General features: G+C 41.5%; 1 protein-coding gene across 1 annotated transcript in view; it reads right to left on the reverse strand.

The window, feature by feature from the left end:
• Positions 1-16,950, reverse strand: part of LOC115147125 (solute carrier family 12 member 2-like) — a 184,194-nt gene extending 167,244 nt beyond the window's left edge. The window contains exon 1 of the mRNA XM_065004603.1: positions 15,881-16,950. Within this exon, the coding sequence (XP_064860675.1) occupies positions 15,881-16,483 (603 nt within the window). The 5' untranslated portion in view covers positions 16,484-16,950. The remainder of the gene's footprint in view (positions 1-15,880) is intronic.
• Between the last annotated feature and the right edge of the window lie 5,320 nt (positions 16,951-22,270).

Raw genomic sequence — 22,270 nt, forward strand, 5'->3', positions numbered from 1 at the left:
ATCATAACCAAATTGTTTCGGTTGGGGAGCATGTAGACACCTTTAGAAGGCTAAGAGAGTCCTGAGTACCAAGCCATTAGCGACCTGATGATTGTTAGGGAGTTGGGTACTACCAACGTATGGCCAGAGTGCAGAAGAGGAGTTTCCCGTGACTCAGTTACATGGAATTTTACTGCGGTTGACTAGTGGTGTGGCAGTAATACGGTCACTACAAGAGCCCATGGTAAGATTCATCTTGGTCTAACTATACTGAACAAAAATATAAATGCAACCATTTCAAAGACTTCACTGAGTTACAGTTCATATAAGGAAATCAATTTAAATGAATTCATTAGGCCTTAATCTATGGATTTCACATGACCGTCAGATGGGCTGTCATGGTTACACGTGGTCTGCGGTTGTGAGGCCAGATGGACATACTGCCAAAATCTCTGAAACAACATTAGAGGCAGCTTATGGTAGAGAAATGAATATAAAATTATCTGGCAACAGCTCTGGTGGACATTCCTGTAGTCAGCATGCGAATTGCGCACCCCCTAAAACATCTGCTGCATTGTGTTTTGTGGAGAGAAAAAAAGCACTTTTTTTACACCTCTTTTCTCCCCAATTTCCATCGTCTCATCGCTATAACTCCCCAACGGGTTTGGAAGGCGAAGGTCAAGTCATGCGTCCTCCAAAACATAACCCGCCAAGCCACGCATCTTAACACCTGCTCACTTAACCCCGAAGCCAGCCACATCAATGTGTTGGAGGAAACACCTTTCACCTGACGACCGAGGTCAGCCTGCAGGCGCTCGGCCCGCCACAGGAGTCGCTAGAGCGTGATGATCCAAGTAAAGCCCCCCCGGCCAAACCATCCCCTAATCCAGACGACACTGGACCAATTGTGTGCCGTCATATGGGACTCCAGATCATGGCCGGTTGTGATACAGCCCGGGATCGAACCCGGGTCTGTGTGATGCCCTCTAGCACTGCGATGCAGTGCCTTAGACCTCTCGGGAGGTCCTAAAACTGCAAATTTTAAAGTGGCCTTATTTCCCTCAGCACAAGGTGCACCTGTGTAATGATCATGCTGTTTAATCGGCTTCTTGATATGCCACACCTGTCACTAACAGGGACGTAAACAAATTTGTTCACAAAATTTGAGAGACAAGTTTGTGCGTATGGAACGTTTCTGGGATTTTTTATTTTTGCTCATGAAACCAAAACTTTACATGTTGTGTTTATATATATATTTTTGTGTATATCAAAATTCTCTTTCTGGTGCTCCTTACATTCTGTTTGGGGCCTAACATTTAAGTCGGGAGCAGTGCGTGTTTGTGGGAGAGAGTCAAGGCATTAACTGCAGTGTTTTCCCCTTGTTGGCACAATGCCATGCAGCTATGCATGTATATTCCTTCCTCACATTCCTCGATGCAGTATTCTATTATACAGTGAACAGTGTAAAGTTAAATTCAATATGTGTTGTATTGAGTAGAAGTGTGACTATCAGTGACAGGTTTTAGCGTAGCACAAGTGCATAACGTTTAGAAAACGTGAACAAGTGTCCGGGGGACGGGACGAACAAGATGCTAGGCCACTGAATCCCCCCCCCTTGGTATCACAATACTACTCGATATCGTGATACTTGGCCTGGTATCGTATCATTACTCAAATGTTGGTATCGTGACAACACTACTTACTTAGATAACTAGCAAGAATTAGCACATAATTATTTTTATGCTAAAGAAATCACAAAAAAAAATACATTTATTTAACTAGGCAAGTCAGTTAAGAACAAATTCTTATTTTCAATGACTGCCTAGGAACAGTGGGTTAACTGAATGGGTTAACTGAATGACAGATTTGTACCTTGTTAGCTCGGGATTTGAACTTGCAACCTTTCGGTTACTAGCCCAACACTCTAACCACTAGGCCACGCTGCCGCCTCTACACTCTAACCACTAGGCCACGCTGCCGCCTCTACACTCTAACCACTAGGCCACGCTGCCGCCTCTACACTCTAACCACTAGGCCACGCTGCCGCCTCTACACTCTAACCACTAGGCCACGCTGCCGCCTCTACACTCTAACCACTAGGCCACGCTGCCGCGTTCAGATCTAAAATACTTCTTATTGTAATTTCAGCACTCTGATCCGTAGCTACTTTTCTCTGTTACTTTTCTTGGTGTAGCCAGCCTACATTTATCTGCAAAATGCAAGATTAACTTTAAGCAAAACCTTAGGAAATGTAGCTGGCAACATTCCTTCTATGATATACATTAGAAACATGATAGTCATGCATCGTTTTTGCCAAAGATAGATGAAAAGGCTAAGCTCATTTACTTGTGTGGTTGCCAGCCAAATAGCGTTGAACTTGTTGCCATCTAATGAAAATGAAGCTGTCTGATGAATGTGTTGAACTCATGTATTTCCTGTGAAAGAAAACTGTAGCTGCCAAACTATTGAAGCAAAAAAAAAAACACAAAAAAACCGTGACTTTCAATTTAAAATGCGACCCGTCAATACACAGCTGGACTCACATGCTCCCGCTTTCACATGCTCCCGCTTTCACATGCTCCCGCTTTCACATGCTCCCGCTTTCACATGCTCCCGCTTTCACATGCTCCCGCTTTCACATGCTCACACTTTCACATGCTCCCGCTTTCACATGCTCCCGCTTTCACATGCTCCCGCTTTCACATGCTCCCGCTTTCACATGCTCCCGCTTTCACATGCTCCCACTTTCACATGCTCACACTTTCACATGCTCACACTTTCACATGCTCACACTTTCACATGCTCACACTTGCACATGCTCCCACTTTCTCCTGTTGTGCTTTTTACAAACACGTGACTGGCTCAACTGTTCTGGGGAACAACGGTAAGCTTCATAATGTTAAATAACGTGACAGGTGAAATGAAGAATGTGATCTGCTCTGTCTAAAGTAGCTACAAAAAACAATTTTGAAAGTTTTTCAATAAATTGTTTCAAATGGTATTGAAAAAACCATCCCCTTGACTATTTCCAAATACCCCGGTATACCGCCCAAGCCTAATGTGACCAAAATCGTCGCACTTAAAAGGCCATGTAATTTCAGAAGACTTATCATGTCAAATAAGGGAGTATCCAATCATTCAGAACATGATTAATTTGGCTGCATAGCATACAATTAAAAAATATATATAAAATGTTGAGTGGGGTGTCACATCACCTGGGGTGGTCTCCCCACCACCAAGGGCTTCCTAGTTGCGAGCATGGAAACGCCTGACTGGGAATTCCCTGGGGGACGCAACGCTCTATTAATTTGGCCACTTCTTAAAGAGAGTCCCTGCCGACTCAACACTCCACAGAGGAAGGGGGTCAAGACTTCGCACTACGTTAACTAACTGCCAAAGGGATTGGTCAGCGTCTAACAACATGAGCCAAAGGGAACACAAAAGTATTGGCACACAGCATCACCATCCAAAGAATGTATGAGAACAAAAGCCACATGCTGACATGATTGTAATTGCATTGTAACAGAGTGATGGCATGGGCATTTTGCAGACTTTGTACACCACTTGAACTTCATAGAAACACTCAAGAAGTTGTAATCAGAGCTATAAGGTAATTGCATCCAAAGGCTTTAAACATTGACAAAGGTTAGCCAATACCACAGGCTTACTTACTGTAAACTGTTCTCTTTTCTCTGGGCCGTGTTCAAATTGCATTAAAACATCTAACTGGGACATAAATAGATATTACAGGCAGACATGTCTACTCCATGCCTGGTCCCCCACTACTAAGGCCAAGAAGCCACACAGTACTGACTCATACTATAGTTGGAAGTTAGCTGGCCTGTTTGGGCTCTCGTCAACTTTGAGCCCCCAACTGTAGTTGCAATAGGAAGACGTCAATATATAACACCACAATCCACTTCCTGCTTGGCCGCCCGGCACTGAATAAATCTGCCCTGTCAGGGTTTCTACTCTGGCTGGTCAATATAACAAGTCGCATGCGGCTATTGCTGGGTAATGGGTTCAAGGCCCAATAAGAACAGTAAAGGCTACAATCTACCCCACCCCAAAAAAATGGGTGGCAGCAGCAATATAAGAAAAGGGCCACATTACAAATGCAGAATGATGTCCCTTTTTATTCATTTTCAATGGAATCTGCAACGGCCATTGGTTGCGTCACAGAGTTTGTGTGTGGAACGGAGCCCGTGTGCCTAGCAATGGTCAGGTAACTTTGCAGTCTATCACTTAACAAGTCCCCTTTTAGCAACACTAACGATGGCTAATTGGGTGACTGATGATTTCTGAGCAAGTCCACAGGCACAGATTGATTGGCTACACTGGAATTTCCATTTTGCGTTTTCAATCCTTAGTTCGCTCTACTGATAAAAGGGAAAAACATTTCAATGGTAGTAGTGGGACCTCGACTTTGAAGCGACAGGCACGAACTGACTGAATTTGAAAGCCGACTTTGAAGCGACAGGCACGAACTGACTGAATTTGAAAGCCGACTTTGAAGCGACAGGCACGAACTGACTGAATTTGAAAGCCGACTTTGAAGCGACAGGCACGAACTGACTGAATTTGAAAGCCGACTTTGGAAGCCCGACTTTGAAGCGACAGGCACGAACTGACTGAATTTGAAAGCCGACTTTGAAGCGACAGGCACGAACTGACTGAATTTGAAAGCCGACTTTGAAGCGACAGGCACGAACTGACTGAATTTGAAAGCCTCCTCTGTGGCACACAGCGAAAGAGGAAATCAAATATAGCAAAAAGGGGCCGGAATCATTGATGTTGATTGACTAGAACATAAGGCATGTGGACAATTATGTTATACTAGGAGTATCAATACAAGTCATTCTACGGTGGTAAAATATGTTTAATATAGTCCATCTGCATACAATAGGGCTGCTCTTCCAACTACATGGCATTGGACCATTAGGATGCTACTTTTCATTAAATCCATGGCTGTCTGAACACTGTCGCTCTCTTGATACCAATCGATGGAGCATAGGAGGGGTTGGCCTTACTTTATGCTATTTTAATTTTATAAAGTCTGTAATAGAGGTCGACCACTTATGATTTTTCAACGCCGATACCGATTATTGGAGGACCACAAAAAAGCAGATACATAAAAAACGTCCGATTTTAAATCGGTATGTATGCATGTACACACACACACACACACACACACACACACACGGTCCTCCAAAAATCAGTATCGGCTTTTTTTTGGTCCTCCAATAATTGTGTGTGTGCGCATGCATGCATACATACACATTTTATTAATTATTGGGAGGACCAAATAAAGCAGATACCGATTACAGTCGGACCATATATCTGCTATCTGAGCAGCTAACCGATCGCTGCAGCTGTACATAGTCTATCGGTAAATAGCCCACCCAATTTTACCTACCTCATCCCCATACTGTTTATATTTATTTATTTTTCTGCTTTTTTGCACACCAATATCTCTACCTGTACATGACCATCTAATCATTTATCACTCCAGTGTTAATCTGCAAAATTGTAATTATTCGCCTACCTCCTCATGCCTTTTGCACACAATGTATATAGACTCTTTTTTCTACTGTGTTATTGCCTGTTAATTGTTTACTCCATGTGTAACTCTGTGTTGTCTGTTCACACTGCTATGCTTTATCTTGGCCCGGTCGCAGTTGTAAATGAGAACTTGTTCTCAACTAGCCTACCTGGTTAAATAAAGGTGTTTCAACTAGCCTACCTGGTTAAATAAAGGTGTTCTCAACTAGCCTACCTGGTTAAATAAAGGTGTTCTCAACTAGCCTACCTGGTTAAATAAAGGTGTTCTCAACTAGCCTACCTGGTTAAATAAAGGTGAAATAAAACATTTAAAAATAAAATAATAAAAATACACACATGCATACATAAAAAATAATGACAATTACAACAATACTGAATGAACATTTATTTTAACTTAATACATCAATAAAATCAATTTAGTCTCAAATAAATAATGAAACATGTTCAATTTGGTTTAAATAATGCAAAAACAAAGTGTTGGAGAAGAAAGTAAAAGTAAAGTATTGCCATGTAAAAAAAGCTAATGTTTAAGTTCCTTGCTCAGAACATATGAAAGAGTCTTCAATATTCCCAGTTAAGAAGTTTTAGGTTGTAGTTTATAGGACACTCTCTATACCATTTGTATTTCATATACCTTTGAATATTGGATGTTCTTATAGGCACTTTAGAATTGCCAGCCTAATCTCGGGAGTTGATTAGGCTTGAAGTCATAAACAGCGCTGTGCTTCAAGCATTGCTAAGAGCTGCTGGCAAACGCAGTAAAGTGCTGTTTGAATGAATGCTTACGAGCCTGCTGCTGCCTACCACCACTCAGTCAGGCTGCTCTATCAAATCATAGACTTAATTATAACATAATAACACACAGAAATGCGAGCCTTAGGTCATTAATATGGTCAAAACCGGAAACTATAATTTTGAAAACAAAACATTTATTAATTCAGTGAAATACGGAACAGTTACCTATTTTATCGATCGGGTGGCATCCATAAGTCTAAATATTTCTGTTACATTGCACAACCTTCAATTTATGTCTTAATTATGTAAAATTCTGGCAAATTAATTACGGTCTTTACACAGTTCGCAACGAGCCAGGCGGCCCAAACTGCTGCATATACCCTGACTCTGCTTGCACAGAGCGCAAGAAAAGTAACATTTCCCCTAGTTAATATTGCCTGCTAACATGCATTTCTTGTAACTACATATGCAGGTTTAAAAAATATATACTTGTGTATTTATTTTGTGTATTGATGTTTATGGTTAGGTACATTTGTGCAACGTAAGTGCTTTTTCCGTAAATGCGCTTTTGTTGAAGTAGGCTGTGATTGGATGATAAATGAACAGGCGCCGCATTGATTACATGCACGTGACAGGTGGTTAGCCACGCAGTCTCCTCGTGGATTCCAATGTAAATCAGCCATAATCGACATCCAAAAAGGATGATTACGATTTGTTATGAAAACTTGAAATCTGCCTTGCCAATTAAAATCGGTCTACCTCTAGTCGCTAAGCTTCGGCTTAAGCCTTCTGTTCATACATGCAGAAAAATGTATCATCTATATTTATAGGCCTAGTCAAAGGCTAAATTCAATGTGTCAAAGTATATTTTACCAGTGTCCGGTTACTGACAACTGCCGATGTACAAATGCAGCATTTGGCCAAAATGCCACATGTTCAACTGATGCCGCCAGGACAAAAATAGTGACAAGTTCAACAATATGCTGACTAAGGCCGTTTGGAATAGTCGAAAACAACACTTCCTCGCTTTTTGCACATCTGAAAAGAGTTGGATTGGTGAAAGCAGTATAGGATGGACACCTTCCTTCACTTATTCATTCACATACAGATCAGTCATTTACCTACTTCAAGAAAGGGAGGAAAGAGGGACGTGTTCATATATTCAAAACAGGATGTCAAAATGTCTATGGTAATGTGTTGTGCTGCTGGGATACATATCAAAGCTGGGAAAAGGAGACGACGACCGCAGATCAAACAGTATAAACCAATAGTGGAAATTAAGGAGGGGAGGTTGCACTACTATAGTAGGAAACTGACTAGAATAGATTTTCAGTCTGGGAATGAATTAACCATTACTCCTCATGTAGTCTATTATATACTGGGTCACAAGAGCACACAATTTCCCAAAAAGGACACAGTAAAAGCTAGCATGTTGCAGGTTGTTGCTTTATGTGTTAAGCTGTTCGTTAAGTTAAATATACTGTTCCACATGTCTTATGAAGATCATAACTGTGTACTCTACATACAAGCTGTAAGGCTTACAGGTCCATATGGGAATAGTCTCCACCCATACTTGCAGTTAGAATGGACACCACAAGAACATTACAGAAAAAATATTACCCAAAATGTAGGGATTGAGAGGACATTGATGGAATGTGGGAACTAAAACACATCTGGAGATGTGGAGTCAAGACAGTTAAACTTGAGCGTCTTCCCTTGTGTCCGTCGGTAATGGCGCCCGCCTCCTTACCATGATGTCTGAGACATAACAGACCCTGGAATGTCAACATGGTTGCGTTGTTTTTTCTTCTCCGTCTTCCAATAAGTTGAACAGAACGATAAGGAGAGCTCAGGGCTGGCATGCCATCTCAATGCCAGGCGCATGCCAGGGAAATGGTGTCAATGCTAAGCAGAAATGCTCTGGAATTGAGAGCTACGTTTGTGGTATTATTAGAGGCGTGTTTCAAATAGAGAAGGATTTCCGTAGATTTGCTGACCAAATGAAAGGGCTGCCATTGTGGACACAAGCCAGTGTGCCTGGGATCGCTTTGTCATGGTAAACTGACTACATCAGTACTCTGCTAAACCCATAGGCTACTAGACATTAAAATGATATACATTTTAAACAATCACTGTCAAAATGTCAGATAAGGTACTCTAAATTAAGACAGGATTAACTATTTGAGAACATAATATTACAAGTTGTCTAACATCAAAAGCTGGAAGTGGGTGTGTCTTGACCGACCACACCAAAAGCCAAGCAAAATGTCTTCAAGCCAATAACAAATGCCAATAGAAAAATAACTTACAGCATAGCTTAACCAAAGCAACAATGATTTGAGTGACTAAGTATGAGTAGTGTACATCAGATGGCGTACATCAGAACAGATAAAAAATATCTTTGAACTTGCAGCTCATCTATCTATCCTCTTGGCTCCAAGAGACCTGCACACACACTGAGAGACAGGAAAAAGTTTCTCAGAAATAGGTAAACCAGAGGGCTGGTAAATACAGTTGAAGTCGGAGGTTTACATAGACCTTAGCCAAATACATTTTAAACTCAGTTTTTCACAATTCCTGACATTTAATCCTAGTAAAGCACATATCAAGGGCCACTCCGGCCCGCAAGAAGGTTTTTACGGCCCTGGGATGATCTTGATTTATTATTAGAACCGGCCCGCAGCAAGCCGGCAGCCCGCAGATCTTTTACACGCACCAATACTACATTTCCCACAATGCAAAGGTGGCACTGAGCAGTAGGCTGCTTCATTTCAATATTTATTGGCACAGCAGTCGTCAGCATCACAGCAAAAATTAACTTTCAGGATGGCAAAACGGAAGGTGGATACTGAGAACCGGGGTTTCAAACAAGGTGGAGTCGGAGTATATGTTCAAGGTAGCTGGAAAAAACCTGTGTGTCTTCTGTGTGGAGAAAACTGAAAGAGAATATAATCTGATGACAAAAACAAGAATCAGCCCGGCCATTTGGAACAAGTCGGGATTTCACTGGAAAAAAAACTGCAGATTAAAGTTTGGGGGACAAAAACAAGTTTGCCAAAAGGCAGAAAACGAGGCCTCAAATCTCTTCTGTCAAGGCCAGTTTTATTTTGGCAGAAGAGATCCATTGCCCGGCCATTTACGGAGGGGATTTCATCAAAAACTGCATGATTAAAGTTTTTGCCCAAAAAAAGGCAACTCTTTTAAATGTGATCTGAGCAGAAACACCAAGAGTAGACCAGTTGTCCATCAATCTAAAAGAGCAGCTTGTGAAAAAGGAAAGAATTGCATATTCCTTGGCTGTGGATGAGAGCACCGACATTTCTGACATTGCCCAGTTGTCAATTTTCATCCGCGGAGTGGACTCCAACCTAAAGCGTGACAGAGGAGTTTTGGCTTTTAACTACGGGGCATGATTTTGTATGAAGAGGTGTCAAGATGTGTAAATGAGATGGAGCTGCCTTGGGAAAAACTTGGGTTTGACAACCGACGGAGTCGATGTGTGGACACAGGAGCGGACTGGTGGCGAAGATACGGGAAAGATGCAAGAGGAAAACGCGACAGGTGAGCTGACAGCTTATCATATCATACACCAGGAAGCGTTGTGCGGTAAAGCCTTGAAAATGGAGCATGTAATGAGCATCATCACGCGCACAGTTAACTATCAGAGCCAAAGGTTTGAATCACCGCCAGTTCAAGGCATTTCTGACGGAGTTAGAAACGGAGCATGGTGATTTGCCTTAACAGAGGTGCGATGGCTAAGCCAGGGAAAGGTCAAAGATGTTTCGAGCTTCGTGAGGAGATTTGTCTGTTCTTGGACAGCAAAGGGAAAGACACAACACAACTCCGAGACGAAATGTTTCTGTGTGAAATGGCTTTTCTGTGTGACATTACGAGTCATCTGAATGCAATAAACTTGCAGCTGCAGGGTGGATCGTGTCATCTCTACAGTACAGTGAAGGCATTTAAAACCAAACTGACTCTGTGGGAGACGCAGATGCGGAAAGAAAATTTGAGCCACTTTCCCAGCTTTAAGCTCTCTACCAGTCGTTCCCAGCACACAGTTGGCTGATAAAATAGGTATGGCTGAGTCATTTGCTGACTTTGAAGCACAAAAAGCAGGTTGGAACTGCTTAACCCATTTGCTGTTGACGTGGAAAGCTCACCACCAAACCTCCAAATGGAGTTGATTGACCTCCAATGCAATGATGCACTGAGGGCAAAAATGCGGCAGTGGGTGCTGCGGAGTTCGCCCGTTTCCTCCCCGGCACAATGCCCCACGCATCCAGGCTGACGTTGTCTATGTTTGGCAGCACATACCTGTGTGAACAACTGTTTTCTTTGATGAACCTGAACAAAACATCACACAGAAGTCGACTTACTGCTGAACACCTCCACTCAATTCTGAGGATTTCTTCAGCTCAGAGCCTTACCCCGAACATTGATGAACTTGTGGAAAAGATGGGACACCACCAAGTATCACCCTCAACCTCAAACAAGTGAACATTACTGTGCAATCCCACATTTACTGCATGATTTTTACTTAGTATTTCAATCCACCATATTTTAAAATATTTCAAGTTTTAAAAGTTAAAATTTTTATTTGTTTTCACTGCATGTTACTTCTCCTTAAACAAAGTGTTGTTTTTGATTAATAGATTTTTGCACTTTATTTTTTGTATTTCAATCCAATTATATTTTAAAAATATTTCAGTTGAGTGGATGATAGAAAATTGCTATTATTGTTTTTCTTTGAAGTAAATTTAGCCCACTTTTGCTAAAATAGAAAATATAGTCTACTGATGGTGCCTTGAATACCGGTTTCTTTCATTTAATGTTCATGTTATGGGGATATTTATATAAAGGAAATTTGTCTTTTGTGTCTGTTGAAAATTAAAGATTACTGACAGAGCCATAAGAAAATATTGCTTTATTTATCTGATCATATTGTAATATATTTGTTAGGTTTTCAGTAGGTTCAATTAGGAGAACAGTCCGGCCCTCGTCTTGTAGCTGATTTTTTTTATTTGGCCCTCCGTCCATTTGACTTTGACACCCCTGTAGTAAAGGATCTGTCTTAGGTCAGTTGGGATCACCACTATCTTAAGAATGTGAAATGTCAGAGTAATGAGAGTGATGTATTTCAGCTTTTAATTTCCTTCATCACATTCCCAGGGGGTCAGAAGTTTACATACACTCAATTAGTATTTGGTAGCATTGCCTTTAAATTGTTTAACTTGGGTCAAATGTTTCAGGTAGCCTTTCACAAACTTCCCACAATAGGTGCAGTGATCTATGAGCTGCTCTGACAGCTGGTGCTTAAAGCTAACGAGGGAGGTAAGAGTCTCTAGCTTTAATGATTTTTGGAGTTTGTTCCAGTCATTGGCAGCAGAGAACTGGAAGGAGAGGTGGCCAAAGGAAGAATTGGCTTTGGGGTGACCCGTGAGATATACCCGCTGGAGCACGTGCTACAGGTGGGTGCTGCTATGGTGGCCAGTGAGCTGAGATAATGGAAGGGCTTTACCCAGCAGAGACTTGTAGATGACCTGGAGCCAGTAGGTTTGTCGACGAGTATGAAGCAAGGGCCAGCCAACAAGAGCATACAGGTCGCAGTGGTGGGTAGTATATGGGGCTTTGGTGACAAAACAGATGGCACTGTGATAGACTGCATCCAGTTTGTTGAGTAGTGTTGGAGGCTAGGCTACATGAGGTGTGATACTAACCTTACAGGACTATGGACTAGACTACATGAGGTGTGATACTAACCTTATAGGACTATGGGCTAGGCTACATGAGGTGTGATACTAACCTTACAGGACTATGGACTAGACTACATGAGGTGTGATACTAACCTTATAGGACTATGGGCTAGGCTACATGAGGTGTGATACTAACCTTAAAGGACTATGGACTAGACTACATGAGGTGTGATACTAACCTTATAGGCCTATGGGCTAGGCTACATGAGGTGTGATACTAACCTTATAGGACTATGGGCTAGGCTACATGAGGTGTGATACTAACCTTATCAAAACATATAGGCCTATGTGCTAGGCTACATGGGGTGTGTGACTGATTCGAAAAAGGCTTTGTTTCTTGCCTTATGCTGGGAATCATTCACAAGTGATTTGCTAATATTGTCACCCACCACAATATTCTTGATTTAATCTAGATCTTTAAATATACTAAATAACATGTGAAATTTGTTTTGATTTAGAATGGAACATTATCATGCACCAAATGAACCATGGGGGAAAACAAGTGCATCTATGCACTTAAATAGTGAATGGAGGATGCTTTTCCTGTGGTTCATTTTCATGCCAGCCAGGTAGGCTATACTCATGTTGTAAAGATAAACAATGCTTGATATTAGGAAAGTTGAGAAGTAAATATAGTAGGCCTAGCCTATAGAAAGCCGATGGGATCCTCCTCTTTTTAATAGAGGCCATCACTCGGATCTCTCACGCAATTGCATAGCCTATGAAAATGGTGCACCTCATATGAAGTTTTTGATTACATTTGCATTGATGTCAGAGTGATTAGAGGGACAATAGAGTGCTGAGTACCAGGCAATTAGCAAGTTTGGGTGGCTACTAATGACCATCAGAGCTTGGAGAGCCCAATTAGCGCAACTAAACGGTTACGTGAAATTTGACTGCCTTCATGACTCGTGACCGCCAGTGTGGCAGTAATACTGGTCACCTTAACAGCCCTAACCACAGGTGGACTCCAATCAAGTTGTAGAAACATCCAGCATGATCAATGGAAACATGATGCACCTGAGCTCAATTGAGTCTCATAGCAAAGGGTCTAAATACTTATGTTAATTTTTAATACATTTGCAAAAATGTCTAAAAACCTCTTTTCACTTTGTCATTATGGAGTATTGTGTGTGATGAGGTAAAAAAAAAAAGTAATACATTTTAGAATATGGCTCTAACGTAACAAAATGTGGAAAAGGGGAAGGGGTCTGAATATTTCCCGAATGCACTGTGTTCCCATGAAACTGTGATAAAAAAAATTGGCCATGCAGACGCAGCTGACATTTCACTGGTAAAACGTGAACAATTATCATTCACAAGTGACTGATGATGCCATGGCCCATTTTGAAGTTAGGCATGCCTAACTTAGTTACATTGTTTTTTTACCCTTATTTTACCAGGTAAGCTGACTGAGAACACATTCTCATTTACAGCAACAACCTGGGGAATAGTTACAGGGGAGAGGAGAGGGGATGAATGAGCCAATTATAAACTGGGGATGATTAGGTGGCCATGATGGTATGAGGGCCAGATTGAGAATTTAGCCAGGACACCGGGGTTAACACCCCAACTCTTATGATAAGTACCATGGCACCTGTTTAATGTCCCCCTACACCGGGCAATGTCCCCAATCACTGTCCTGGGGCATTGTGATATTGTTTTAGACGAGAGGAAAGGGTGCCTCCTACTGGCCCTCCAACACCACTCCCAGGAGCATGTGTGTGGGCATAGGCAGATGTTGCAATTGGAGGATGTATTGTATCCATATTCGATAATGGTGTATTCATCAATTGGCTAAATCTGTCAGTACAAACTTTGAGGGGGTGGTGCAAAATATTTTTGTTAATGTAGCCTACACTGTCCTGCAAAATAATCTTGTTATCAGCGATTGGGTATTTTAAATGTGGTCACCCTACTCAAGTGGGAACTGTCAGATACACAGACATATTGCTTGGTAAACAAATGTGTTTTTGCTAAGGCCTAAGTGAAACATCCTATTGATTGTCAATTCCTGTAGTGACTATTTCCTACTTTGTGAAAAAAGCGTTCACTCTGTTTACTGAACTGTGCGTTCTCTGCGCCGCTTAAGCTGACATCCAAATTAGAGGTTGACGGATTTAAAAATCAGCATTGGGCGATTAATTAGGGCCTATTTTTCCATAAGAATCGGTAATCAGCCTTTTTAGATGAGGATTACAGCCTATTACAATGCAATCCACGAGGAGACTGCGTGGCAGGCTGACCACCTGTTATGCGAGTGCAGTGTCAAAAGGACCTTGTGGCTGTAAGGAGCCAAGGTAAGTTGCTAGCTAGCATTAAATTTATTGTATAATAAAACAATCAATCTTCAGATAATTACTAGTTAACTACACATGGTTGATGATATTACTAGGTTAACTAGCTTGTCCTGTGTTGCATATAATCAATCAGTTCATTTATCATCGAATCACAGCCTACTTCAAATTCGTCAAATGGGTGATTTAACAAAAGCGTATTCACGAAAAAAGCACAATCGTTGCACAAATGTACCTAACCATAAACATCAATGCCTTTCTTAAAATCAATACACAGAAGTATATTTTTTCAGTTCCGTATTTCATTGGAAGAATAAACGTTTTGTTTTAGAAATGATAGTTTCTGGTTTTGACCATATTAATGACATAAGGCTCGTATTTCTGTGTGTTTATTATATTATAATTAAGTCTATGATTTGATATTTGATAGAGCAGCCTGACTGAGCGGTTGTAGGCAGCAGCAGGCTCTTAAGCATTCATTCAAACAGCACTTTACTGAGTTTGCCAGCAGCTCTTAGCAATGCTTGAAGCACAGCGCTGTTTATGACTTCAAGCCTAATCAACTCCCGTGATTAGGCTGGCAATACTAAAGTGCCTATAAGAACATCCAATAGTCAAAGATATATGAAATACAAATGGTATTGAAAGAAATAGTTAACACGTCATAATTCCTATAATAACTACAACCTAAAACTTAACGGGGAATATTGAAGAACTGGGAATATTGAACCACCAGCTTTCATATGTTCTCATGTTCTGAGCAAGGAACTTAAACGTTAGCTTTCTTACATGGCACATATTGCCCTTTTACTTTCTTCTCAAACACTGTGTTTTTGCATTATTTAAACCAAATTGATCATGTTTCATTATTTATTTGACACTAAATAGATTTTATTTGTGTATTAGGTTAAAATAAGTGTTCATTGTTCATTCAGTATTGTTGTAATTGTCATTACAAATATATAAATAAAAATTGGCCGATTAATCGGTATCGCTTTTTTTAGTCCTCCAATAATCGTTATTGGAGTTGAAAAATCATAAACAGTTGACCTCTAATCCAAATGCTCTGTTACCACACTATTCAAGTACAACGAATACGTGTATCCTATTCACAGAGTTTCTATGCGCAAAACTCCTTTCCACACATTGCCTTCTCACCAATGTTAGGCAAAATGAGCCACTAAACAATATAGGATTGACAGCAACAATGTCAAAATTAGAACTAAATACAGAAAGCTGGCTAGCAAAAAGAAAGTTGCCTTCAAGACAACTGCGAAATCGGAAGAAAAACAACGAGGTCAAATCATGACGTCGGTGTACTTCAGATCGGAAAGTCGTAGCTCTGGAAAGAGGTTTCCCGCCTCGGAATTCCGAGTTGCTTGACCATTCAAAACACATGTTCGCAGTCGGAGCTCGTTTTTCCCCCAGTTGTCTTGAACGCACGGAAGTCGGAGATGTCGCAGTTCCCAGTTGTTATGAACGCAGCACCTGTCCAAGCAGGCGCTATGGCTCTAGCTTCCGTTTCAAAAACATAAATTCGCGGTTGCTTACCTTGTCAAGTTCGTCGTGCAGCTCCGAAAGGGTGGGTCTTATCAGCTTGTCCCCCAGCGGAGCAGCACTTTGCCGGTAGAAATCTATGTTAGGCACAGCATCGATGGTGTTGTGGCCAAAAGTCCTCAGGTAGTAGGTGTTTGTATGGGTGTCGTAGTGGTAGTGATGCTGGCCTCCTGTCGAAGAATGCAGGCTGCCCTCGCTCATTACGGTGTCTCCATTCTGGAAGCCTTCAGCGGGCACTACTTCTGGTGGGCTCGCTCCACTGGGATCCATAAAGTTCACCACTCGGAACCGGCCTTTTGCCTCACCACCCGCCGCTGGCTCCGAACCTTCGGGGGTGGCTTTGTCGCCAGATGCAAGCGTGGAATCAGTGCTGGGCGTTTTATCAGCGGCGCTGGCTTTGTCGCCAGATGCAAGCGTGGAATCCGTGCTGGGCGTTTTATCAGCGGCGCTGGCTGCTTCAGCCACTAGGTCCACCTGGAACCGACTCGAGCTGGGTGTCGGGCCGGCGGGCTCCAAACCGGTATCCACGGTCAGTCCCTCATTTTCTGGCGCCTGTTTCTCTTCCTGAACGGGAGGCGTGGAGAATGGCGCTGACATTGCAAATATTACTGATGAATGGACGAGCTTGCAGAGACAAACCTAGCTAGCTAAATGTCCAGCACAACTCGTGTACAATAGCAAAGCTACACTGCTGCTAAAACCAAATTATTTCCGACATAAAGTTAGCGAACACTCCTGATAACACCCAAGTGGAGGAAGACCGTCTGGATATTCGCTCCAACAGAAACGCAGTGCATCCGAATTGAGAAAAGGTAGTCCAGACATGCGGAGAGCTACGAATGGAGAAGGATGGCTTGCTAGTTGCCTCACTAACGTTATATACACTACAGAGGAAAAAGGCATCAACTTTCAGCCCTGGCAAACGAATCTTCAAAACGCTTCACGGTACTCTCGCTTTCAGCACACTTGTCCGAAAGTGAATCAAATCCGCGGTGTTATGTTTTAGAGTGGATGCTGCATTGACCTTGGTGCAACTCCTCCTAGACTCCCGTTGCATCCTCACTGCAGTAAGGCATTCAGATACCGACTGGTAGCATGAGTTCCAAACGGGGGGTAAGAGCTCGCGAGATTTCAGCTCATCCTTTTTAAAAGGGGGAAGGCGTGTTATTTAAAATGTTTCCTTATGCAAATGATGTACCAGAAACAGTTAAAGTCTGTAGTTGCGGTGGAGAAACAGTTATGCAATCAAAAAAGCAACCAAAAAGATGACCATTAAATTAAAGTTGCCTACCATACATTATGATAGAAACTATTACAAGTTTGAAGTAGTGTCAATTCATACAGTGTAATTGACAGGATGTCCAGAAAAAAACGTCGAATTTTGCCTGATCTTATTGCTATGTAATACTTTGAGTCAGATACTTTTTTTCAGTTCAAAGTTACTTTAATAGTCAAACATATCATTATGGTGTAGTTAGTCATTTGTGGCTTATTTTTCCAATTTATTTTATGAAAAGATATACTACTTGGCAGATGTGCTTAGAACTTTTGATGGAATGCCTTTAATGTAAACAGTATGTGGAGATGAGATGTAGACAGCCCAGCCTTTCATTTTCTAAGCTCTTGTCATGATGTGTAGTTTTGTAGATAATGGTTTGTGCCTAAACTTTAAAACTCATCCACCTGTTTGTGATCATGACAATGGAGAGGGCATGTTGTAGCCTCTAGCAAGATAAAGATCTGTAGTATTACACTATGCCAATCAGTAATTGGTCTGTGTTTGGAGGTTGGCCAGGTCAAATGCACCATGTTGTACTTCTTGTTTTTCACCAACTCAATTAGGAGCGACCCTAAATGTACTGTACATCTTGAGGTTCATTGTAGTAACTTTTGTCCCAACAACAACAAAACTATTCAGATAATGGTTCAACTAGGCCTAATCTCTGTTGTTTGTAGTCTAGATACAGGAGAAACAAAAAGATCGCATTACTGTGTGTTTTCTTGTAGGCCACATTACTGATGCAAAAGGATCTTAGAGGGCTGTCAGGGGAGTGGCTGTCCAGGGCTCATTGTTGTGGGTGTGTTTAGTGTTACATGCATAGATCATATTTATATCAATGGATCGTCAGCAATGTGTCACCACACCACTAATTCCTGATTAGTCCCCTCCCTACAACACACTCTACCCTCTCCAAGCCAACCAAACATTTGTGGTAACACTTTACTTAAAGGTATAATGCATTTTCTGTGAACAATTGTTTTTAATTGGGCCACAAAGGCAACACAATTCATTAAAAAAAACAAAAATGTCCCTTTTTGAGCAACAAGTTCTTCAGAGCTCATATGATCTGCTGTTGACTTAACTCCAGCAGCTAATCCCCTATCTGCACTGCATGGTACACTGCTATCCTCTGTCCATCATTTGGCGATACTGTACAAGAATACAAGATTTCCACTTCAAAGGTCTGGAAGTCCACCTGTAGTAGGGTAGTTGGAGATCTTCCTGCTGCTGTGTGAGCAGATCTTGGCTCTTGGTACGGCAACATCTTTGCTCAGCAGTGTTAAGGCCAGAGGTCAGATCCACCAGTAAATTTATTCTCCTTATTACCCGGCTATTCTCTAATCCTGTTAATACAATTATTTACAGCCCAGGAGCTCATTACATTGAGACCAGTAGCCAGGCCAGGCAATGACAGCCACTCACTCTGTCTGCTAACTAGCTCAGACACTCAAATAAGTCTGCACTGGTCACACAATTGAATTATAACAAATTAGCTTTGGACGTTGAGGTGGGATGAGATACGTGCCTGTCAATTAGAATGCCACAGTGATGTTGGCTTAATACCCATAAAACTCAGCGGTCAAACACGGAAATGGTTCCAGTTGTTTTTTCACCATTAATTTTTCATTTTAGAAACATTTCAAATTAAGTCTGTTTGCTGTAGGCTTACCTTGGTGTGGCATTGTGATAACTGTATAAATCTCTCTCTGACATTTATCAGTATTGTAGCAACCCGCACAGACAGCTGTGTGTTAGGGTACTAGTGGGTTGTGTTGTATTTTCCAGTGTTCGCGGGGTCCGACATGCCAATCAACCTGCTATCTGCCAATCACAGGAATGCCTGGAATGTTCTGATGCCGGGTATCCTGGCGGTTGGCGGAGTGGTGTGGAGGGGGGTTGGGCAGGGGGATGGAGCATTGGTAGTTAAGACCAGGTTTAGCCATTGTTCTCACTCCTACGTCTGGGCTTCACAAGAGAAGGTTTGTGGGGTATCTTTCATTTATTTGGCGTGGGCTACGGCCAAACAGTAGCCTGTGTAAAGTTGGGGTAATAAACCATCAATTCATAAATTCAATTCTCAGTCTGGACAATTGTTCCTTTATGATCTAGTCAGGTCATTACAGTATATTTTGTCTCTATTTACTTTCAATTTTAAAATGCTAATTCGCATTAAAGTAGACATCATGCAAGACTATAAATCTTGAGTCATCTCTCTCCGCTCTCTCTCTCCCTCCCTCTCCATGCCGCTTTTCACACAGACCTAACCCCACCCTCTGTCACTCAAGGAGCGCATTTGTTGAGACATGAGTATGAGACACTTACATTCAGTCTGCATGGTCACTTCAGCACATGTAACAATGTGGATGACAACAGTGCTGTTTCCACTTTGCTTCTTAATATAAATCCACAAGCGTTCTATAATTAGTATTAGTACATCTGGAAACGCCTAGTAAGTATTTTCTTAACAAGTTGTAGCTAAGTCATGTTAGCCACTAATGCTAATCGCAATCTATGTACTGAGTCAGAGCAAGCGTAGCTAGCTATACAGCCTGATACCAGTGATGGTGGAGGCCTAAGTCAGCATGTTGTTTGTGCAAATGTATCTTCTAAATCAAAGTGGAATAGGCAAAGCATGAATATGTTAGCTTACATGAAGTAGTAGCTAAGAGAAAACATTTAATGTAGCCAAAGATGAACACTGCTACCCTGTCACAATAACTCCTCCCTGGCATTTTCATTAATTGTCATGTCAAACAATGTATTCAAAGTGCCCACTATTATCTTAGAATAATTATATTTTTGACATTATTCCAAAAGTTTCATCCAAGTGTTTTGATCGAAATTGCAAGGAAAGTCTCAATTGCAACATTTGGTTCAAAATAAGGCCTAGATTTTTTTGCTCATATCGTGCAGCTCTTCGTGGAAATGATCTTAAAAGACTACAGGAAATGCAGAAATCAGTTGCAGTGTAATTGAACAGTATAAAACAATCAGAATGGCGAGAGACTCATTGAAATCACTTAGAATGTATGTGTTGCCACCCTAACATCACTCACTACTCATAAAAGCAAATGTATATATTTTATTATTCATAAACATAAAATACTTTTGAAAATGTGGAAAATTCTGTGATATGATATTTTGGCCATATCGTCCAACCCTAATGGGTATAGCAACCAATGTTTTGGTATGCAATGCCTTCTTCAGGGTTTCATGGTAAATGCTTGAACCAGGTGATGGAGACAAACAGTGCAATTAGTTCAGCCAATGAACACATAGTCATAGTAATTAAGGTAATGAGGGATGAAAAAGTGGAACTGTTACACATAATTTACACCATGTCAAGATGTTGAATACATGGGGAAATTGACATAATCTTGGTAACATGATTAGAAATAGAATACATAATGTTATTATCAACAATTATTGTTACATTTCATTTACTTTCATATTTTTTTCATTATTTAATTTCATATTTTTGGTTCAAACAATGCATAAAGAGCATCATCAACATGAGGAACATGATATGCGGTGTGGGTTGAACTGTTAATAGAACGGACCTGAGATCAAATTCAATATTCAAACCACTAGGGGTCAGTGTTTTTAGGGAGGAGATTCAGTGGGCCTCCCTCTGTAGAAGGGTCTCAATGTTACCTCTCCTTGATGTGGTAAAATGCTCAATAGCTATGTATTTGAGGGAGGAGATAGGATGGTTAGCTTCAACAAAGTGGGCTGCTAGGGTCCGTCATGGTCTGGGACGGTGTGTCACAGCACCATCGGACTGAGCTTGTTGTCATTGCAGGCAATCTCAACGCAGTGCGTTACAGGGAAGACATCCTCCCTCATGTGGTACCCTTCCTGCAGGCTCATCCTGACATGACCCTCCAGCATGACAATGCCACCACCCATACTGCTTGTTCTGTGTGTGCTTTCCTGCAAGACAGGAATGTCAGTGTTCTGCCATGGCCAGCGAAGAACCTGGATCTCAATCCCATTGAGCACGTCTGGGACCTGTTAGATCGGAGGGGAGGACTAGGGCCATTCCCCCAAGACATGTCTGGGAACTTGCAGATGCCTTGGTGGAACAGTGGGGTAACATCTCACAGCAAGAACTGACATCTGGTGCAGTCCATGAGGAGGAGATGCAATGCAGCTGGTGGCCACACCAGCTACTGACTTACTTTTGATTGACCCCCCCCTTTGTTCAGGGACACATTATTCAATTTCTGTTAGTCACATGTCTGTGGAACTTGTTCAGTTTGTTGCAGTTGTTGAATCTTATGTTCATACAAATATTTACACATGTTAAGTTTGCTGAAAATAAATGCAGTTGAAAGTGAGAGGATGTTTCCGTTTTTGCTGAGTTAATATCAACACCTTTCTTGTCAATTTTGCTGATGTCAGTTGTAAGCAGCACATTTACCACTGCATTCATTCTGCACCCCAGGAGGAAATCAGGTGGGAGAAACAGAAGGTAACAAACACAGTCCAACACTTTTAGTAACTAAGTCTAGAAAAAGTGAAGGAAGCAGCATGTGGAAAATGGGTAAAGGTAGGGTGGATTTAAAGAGATAAGATGGAGAGTTCAAAAGTGTCTGAAGTTGAGGGACCATGGGACAGGCATAGCGTGGAATAAGTGGTAGCTAGAGGGATGGTTGGCCATGTGATAATAGAATATAGAATTAACATAAAATGGGGGTGCTGATCAGTTTCTGCACCCCTTTTAGGTCATTTTCACACAGATGAGAATCTTCCCGCTAGCCATGATTAGCTGAGTTAATGGATGGGCTGGACATGCCGAGAGATGAGTTCAGATTGATCTGCTTTGTAGCACACTTCTTGTATATAACATAAGCTGGTAAGTATGTAAGTAATCTTTTCTAACGCGGCTTTAAATAAAATACATCACGTAGAACTGCAAAAGTGTTGAGCTCCGCTTTCTGGAGGACTGAGTGTTGAAATAAGTGGAATTAGAGTATGATAGCTAAGGAGAATTCAGGTGTTTGATTGCAAATATGCAGAGGGAGTCGAAAAGAGAACACACAGAAGGCTGTTGCATTAAACACCTGTTTCCGGATTACATCTTCAAACTAAGGGCAACC

This window comes from Oncorhynchus nerka, linkage group LG19 (genome assembly GCF_034236695.1).
Source record: "Oncorhynchus nerka isolate Pitt River linkage group LG19, Oner_Uvic_2.0, whole genome shotgun sequence".
NCBI lineage: Eukaryota > Metazoa > Chordata > Actinopteri > Salmoniformes > Salmonidae > Oncorhynchus > Oncorhynchus nerka.